We start from the raw sequence: 6594 nt of genomic DNA, 5'->3' as shown, positions 1-6594 counted from the left end.
TTTCGTTCTACTTCCTGCTGGCCTTTGGAAGATGCAGCCTGGGCAGGACTTCCTCTTGCCAGATGCATTCCCCTGGCAGTTTCAGTTCTCTCTCTTGCTGGGAACTGCTCTGAACCAAGTTACCCAGGAGCCATGAACACATTCCTTCTGCCCGCCCACTCTCTCATGCCAGGGAGTATGGACATAGCACTCCTCTTACCATTGCAAGGAACAGTGGGGAGGATGTGTCCCATCCCCAAAGGTGGACAAGTAAGGCCCAGAGAGGGACAGGACTAACCTGAGGTCACACACGTGGCAGGAGCAAAGCTCCTTGCCAGGCTTCTGCCTACGGCCCATTGCCCTACAGTCCTGGTGGGCAGGAGTACCTGAGTATTACCGAGATTGGAAGGTAATGAGAAGGAGGCCCTTTCCCATGGTCCAGAGACCATGGCCAGGCAGTCTGGGCCAGGGAGACCGATGGGCAAAGAGGAAAGGCTGTGGAACATGGCCCATCACCTTCCACTCTGTAGGCTCAGCCCCATGTGCATTTACAGCCCTTGAAGCTCTTCAAAGTGGCCATATGAGCTTCTGTTTATCCATCCATCCATCCATCCATCCATCCATCCATCAGGGAGGTACAGCTGTCTCTACTGAGAGGGGGGTGGTACTGGCAAGAGCCTGGGCTCTAGCTTCACTGCCCAGACTGCACATGTCTCTCTCACAAGTCAAGCAGCATGCCTGAAATGCTGTGATTAGAGCCACTGCCTGGAGGGAGAATGCCATGGATGAAGGCAGAGCTCAGGGTCATGCTTCCATAAGCCAAGGAAGCCAAAGATTGCCAGCAGACCACCAGAAGCTGTGGGATGCCTGGAGCAGATTCTCACACAGCCCTCTGGAGGAAACACCTCCAACAAGTCCAAACAAGCTTGGGCTTCCAGCCTCCAGGACTGCCAGACAATACACTTCTGTTGTGTAAGCCACCCAATTGGTGGTACGTTGTTATGACAGCCCCAAGAAGCCAATACACCAGTGGGTACATCTCTACAGACTCAATTCAATATTCTGACCTCTGTTACCATGGGCTAGTTTTGCCTGTTCTTGTGCCTCATAAAAATGGAATCATCCATCTGTGTCATTTGTGCCTGGCTTCATTTGCTCTGCATATGGTTTTGAGCTTCATTGTTCATTAGTTCATTATCTTTTTATTGCTGTGTAGCATTTCAATGTACACATTATACAATTTGTTTATTCATTTCCCTGTTAATGGGCATTTGTGTTGTTTCCAGTTTTTGGTTAATGCTTGGTTTGCTCCAAGGGCAGATACAGTTCCCATCTCTGGGGAGCTGGTTCCCTGGGAGACCCTTGGTGGTAGTGTCGCACTGGCTGGGGCAGGCAGGGCCAGGTAACTGTTTTCAGAGTTCTCTGTTTTTCCTTCTTAGTGACTAAGCAACCAGAATAGAGGAAGCAGGCTAGGTTCCCTGAATAGCTCCCAGAGGGCTCTAAATTCAATTGTCCCCTGGGGTGTGGCCTGCTGAGACCTCTGGGACCTCAAGGGTCACCCTTGAGCAGTGAGTAAGCAGTGGGCCTGGGGACAGTGAGGCAGAGCAGGGAGGCACCTGCTGGTTGATGGGGGTGGCCTGGCCTGCACCACTCCCCTGTATACCCTTCTAGAGTCCCCAGGATAGGGTTTGATGGGAGAAAGAGAAAGGATTATGCTGCTAGCTCATTCTGGGACCTTGGGCCAGACACTGTCTCTCTTAGGGCCTTAGTTGCCTCCTGTGTAAGATGAGCACATATCCATTGCCGGCTTGGCATGTTGGTGGGTACCAGGGAGGCAATGTGAACACACCAGCGAATTATGAATAGCTGTGTCAGGTGAAGAATTAGCACCATTGTGACACTGGGTCACTTCTAGAACAGGCAGAGTCCATAGTGCTGAGCAAGCACCATCTTCAGATGGCCCTCGAAGCCCAGCAGAGCCCAGGAGGAGTGAATAGGGAAGGTGGCTTTCTTGCTGTCCTCCTGCAAGAGAGGCCACCCTGTGTGAGTGGCTGTTTTGTTCCTTCCCGAGGCCTGGCCATTTTTGGAGATCTCAGGGGGTTGCCACATTGCCCACAGGTCCCTCAAGCCACCCCAGCCCAGTCGTAGTTCTCTTTTCACAATCTCCCACATGCAGTGGGGCCCCCTCCTTTGACCCTCTGTCCAAAGAGGCTCCCCTTTCTAACAAGCCTGGAGTGCTTTCCCCCACCTGACTGGCAGGGGAGAAGAAGGACATGGCTAATACCCTGAACACAGTTCCCAGGGTCCCTGGGGACGGGGCCATAGAAACTGGCCAAGCTGAAACCCAGGAGGGAGCCCATCTACTAGAGGCATCTAGCCGAGGGCCCAGGCTGGGGTTTCTCAACTTCTCAGCCATGGATTGCACTTCTGCAATAGGAAGTCACACTTCCATTTTCTGTCCTAAAATGAAAAAGAAGGAAAAAAAAACAAAACTGATGAGCATTCTGACACATCACAACCCTGAACCGCAGCCGTAAATGTCATCCTTAGAAGTGTCCAGGCCAGGACTCACTTCCTCCCGAGAGCTCACAGCAAAAGTGCCAGAGCCAGATGTGCCCTTGGAGGTAAGGTAGGTGGAAGGTAGAGGGATTTGAACCCACAGTGAGGGGAGGAGGCCTACTGGGGCTGAAGCAGGGCCCTGTTGGTTTCTTGTCAGGCACACACCCCAGAGTGTCTTCCTCCCGTCGAGTTCCAGAGGCGGCATTGGCAGGGCTGGGCTTCTGCTTCCCCAGATCATCTCAGTCCTGGAGAAACGAGTCTCGGCTGCTCCGGCCAGGGTTTCTGTCAGCTCTGGACTGCTCAGAGAATAAGTCACAGGAGCAGTGGTGAAGTCTTCTTTCTGAGGGATTCTCTTAGGGTCCCTGAGCCATGGGATTGGTTCCTACGAGTGAACTCTGAGTTCTGGCTAGGCCTGGTGACGTGGCTGCCAAACCTGGCTGTCCTGGACCCGGCTTACATCACACCCCTCAGGAGGAGGCTTTCAGTAGGTTGGGGCCAGAGGGGGATGTGGGTGGAGGCATGTATTTGTGTAAACATGTGTGTTAGAAAAAAGAGAGCGTCTTGAGGGGCCTAGCCAGGTGGGCCCCTCAAGAGACTGGAAGATCCTCACCATTAGCCAGGTTCATCCAATAGGCAGGAGGGACACTGAGCCTGCACCACACGTGACAGGCTCCCTGTCTCACAGCCTTTAACGACCAGAGTCCAATTGGGGTTTATCTAAACTTGATCTCATGTGCTTTTCATGTGTGTGGACTTCTCCTCATTCAGACATTTGGCAAATGTGCCTCCAGATACTTGCTGTGGCCAGGCCCTGTCTGCCCTGGGCAGTGGGACACAAGGCAGTGCGGCAGCTCAGACCACACCCTGCCCTCGGGAGGCCTCGGAGAGACAGGAGGAGAGGAGCTCCGGCAAGACAGACTAGGGCCCACAGAACTCTGACAAGTCATGCAAAGATGGACTAAGTGGGGGTCGGCCAGGTGCCCCAGGTGCGGGGAATCTTCCTGTATGGGGGTCAGAGGGCAGAAAGAGGAAAAGAGTGTCCTAGAAGAGGTCACATTTGAACCAGGTCCGTAAAGAGCAGTATCTGGATACAAACTGTGTAAGCAAAAGCCTGGTGCCAGGAAAGTGTACAATCCTTTGTTCAGATCCACTCAGCCCTGTCGAAGGTTGGTTTCTGTTGAAGGTGGGGCAGGTCCCAGGCCACATGGGGTTGGTGGCTGTGGTAGAATTTGTATTCCTCAAATCCATGCAGGAGCAAAGCTGACCGCTGTAAGCAGTCTCCCCACATATGCCAAAGAGATTCTAAAGGACACGTTACTGGAGATGGAGTTGCTGGGACCGACCGTGTGAGCATTCCGCACTGTGGCAGATATTGCCGGTGGCACTCCACGGATCCCCCATCAGTTCTTGAGCAAGAGACCTCCCTTGTCAGGATCTGCCTTCTGCCTCAGACAGTGAAGATGGGATATTCACGGTGTTCAGGCCCATAAGCACATGGCTTCCCATGGGAATGTGCTAGCTGTTTTTATTCCTCCTTCGGGTTCCCAGGCAGCCTTTCTGATCTCCCCGGAGCAGGCAGGGTTCCCCTCTTCTGTGCCTCTCGATCTGCCTAATTCTAGAAGCTCCTGTCTCTCCCACCCGCTGGGTGCTCGGGAAAGCAAGGGCTTGTTCTCTTACATCTGCTTAACCCCAGCAGCTGGTGAGAGGAGGGCTCGGCAAGCGTTCGTCATGTGACTGTCAGAAATGAGAAAGGTGTATCCTGTCTGTCTGTCCTTCCCTTTCCATGTAGCAGGGCCAAACTGTCCTCAAATACAACAGGTCACCAGAACCCTACCCAGCATCCTGGAATGCCTTATACTTGGCATAGGCAAGGTCAGGCATACCCATATTACAGAAAAGAAAGTGAAAATTCAGAGTGCAGGTGGCATGCCTTCCCCCACCCCCCCCGCCTCACAGGGTCTGGGGAAATGAAGCTGGAGCTAGAACCCATGGGCCTTGGCTCCCTCCTGGCTTGACCAGAATAACAGCATCCACGGCCAGTGCTTGGCTCTGTTTGGCTGCAGGTGGTCCGGGGGTCCCTGAGGTGGGCAAGCGTGTCTGGGCTCAGGGAGCCATAAGTGTGTCTGTGTTCCATCCTTCCCAGGCTCCCGCCCATGGAAAGACCCCTCACAGTCCTGCGGATGAGCCTGTACCACCCCACCCAGGGCCCTGCTGTCTTCGCCACTGTCCCACAGAGGCTGCAGCATGACACCAGCCCGCTTCTGGTGGGGCGGGGCCTGGACTCCCACCTCCAGCTGCATCTCCCCCGCCTGTCCCGCCGACACCTGTCCCTGGAGCCCTACCGGGAGAAGGGCAGTGCTCTGCTGGCCTTCAGCCTCAAGGCCCTGAGTCGCAGGGGCTGCGTGTGGGTCAACGGGCTGGCGCTGAGGTTCCTGGAACAGGTACCCCTGAGCACCATCAACAGAGTCGTCTTCGCGGGCATCCAGATGGTGGTCCGTGTAGAGGGGGGCACCTCCCTGGAGGCCTTTGTCTGCTGCTTCCATGTCAGCCCGTCACCCCTGATTGACAGGCCCCAGGCTGAGGAGACTGATGAATGGGAAGACATCCCCAAGGAGCCACCTGCCCCGGGTTCAGAGCAACCGGTTCCAGGTCACCTGGGCTTTCTCCATGGCCCTTCCCAGACTGCGGGCAGCTCCCCCCAGCCAGGCACTGGAGGAGGAACAGAAATACAGCTCCAGAGGGAGCCCGCAGACGGCGCGCTCTGCTAGCCCCACTGCCCCCCGGAGCACGCCATGGCTGAAACAGGACTTGAAATATACTAACTACATCGTGCGACGTTGACAGGCGAGGCCTGCCTGGCTAATAATGAACCAATTCTGCAAACATGGACAGCCTGGGGCGGGGAGGGGGGCGCGCCCTCCCCGTTTCCAACTCTGCACAGCAATGGGAACTTCATATACTTTTAGAGGCCCTGAGGGGCCCCGGGAGCCCCTCGCAGCGTTTCCCCACATTTCACGGTCTCGTCTGACTAGGAGTTACTTTATGTTGCTAATTTGGTGTGCCGCTTAAGAGCGGGAGTTTGAGGTTGCGGCAGGAATGCGTGGACACATGTAACAATTACGTTTGTGGTAGCTGGGGGTTACCTTCGGCTTTCAAATACCCACAGGCACTGGGGGCTTAGGGAAGCCTGTGTTTAATAAACTGCAAGTATTTCATTAAACTGGCATACCCAATAGGATTCCCTGATCCCCAGATGGGCTGCACGCATGCCACGCTGTCACGCAGAGGCAGGGGCGGGAACTGAAGAAGAGGTGTAAGAGGAAATTGGAAAGGTGGGGGCTCACATTTCTGAAAAGAATGCAAGCAGAGCTCAGGGCGTGGGCGTGGGGAGCGGGGCCTGGGCCTGCCTGAACTTCTTTGTCACCGGCTTCCTCCTCATCCTCACGCTCCCCGGCTCTCAGTTATTTCTGGATCAAAGCCTTGGCTGACCAGAGGGCACAGGTCTTCAGGAAAAGGTGGCTTCCCAGAGAGGTGGGCTCGTGAGAGGTGTGGTGGGGGGTTGTGTTAGAATTCAACCCAGCAGTTATTTCACTCAGGGGAGGTCTTTTCAAATAAGGGACCAGTGGGGGGCCAGGCAGGCCATGGGAGGAATAGTTTTCTCAGAGAACAGATGAGCAGAGCAGCAGTGTCTGTAAGTGAGGCCCTGCATCCCCTCGAGCCCCATGTCAAGGGGGACACGAAAGTCAAGAAGCGCCGTGAGGACGTGATGGCAGATGCACCAGAGTGTTGGCCATGGTCTAGGGCAGTAGTCGGCAAACTCATTAGTCAACAGAGCCAAATATCAACAGTACAACGATTGAAATTTCTTTTTAGAGCCAAATTTTTTAAACTGAAACTTCTTCTAACGACACTTCTTCAAAATAGACTTGCCCAGGCCGTGGTATTTTGTGGAAGAGCCACACTCAAGGGGCCAAAGAGCCGCATGTGGCTCGCGAGCCGCAGTTTGCCGACCACAGGCCTACTGCAAAGGCCATGGCTGAGCACGGGCAGTCCTAC

General features: G+C 54.7%; 1 protein-coding gene across 1 annotated transcript; it reads left to right on the top strand.

The window, feature by feature from the left end:
- Positions 1–2498: 2498 nt before the first annotated feature.
- TIFAB (TIFA inhibitor) lies at positions 2499–5379 on the top strand (the record flags this gene model as incomplete). The annotated part of the gene is given in 3 exon segments (XM_079770273.1): positions 2499–2603; positions 4682–5225; positions 5227–5379. Coding segments are annotated over 3 exon segments (711 nt in total). The 5' UTR covers positions 2499–2589.
- Positions 5380–6594: the final 1215 nt, after the last annotated feature.

This window comes from Cnephaeus nilssonii (assembly GCF_951640355.1).
Source record: "Cnephaeus nilssonii genome assembly, chromosome: 5".
NCBI lineage: Eukaryota > Metazoa > Chordata > Mammalia > Chiroptera > Vespertilionidae > Cnephaeus > Cnephaeus nilssonii.
The sequence above is the reverse complement of the archived record's forward strand: the minus strand, read 5'-3'. Positions and strand labels throughout refer to the sequence as shown.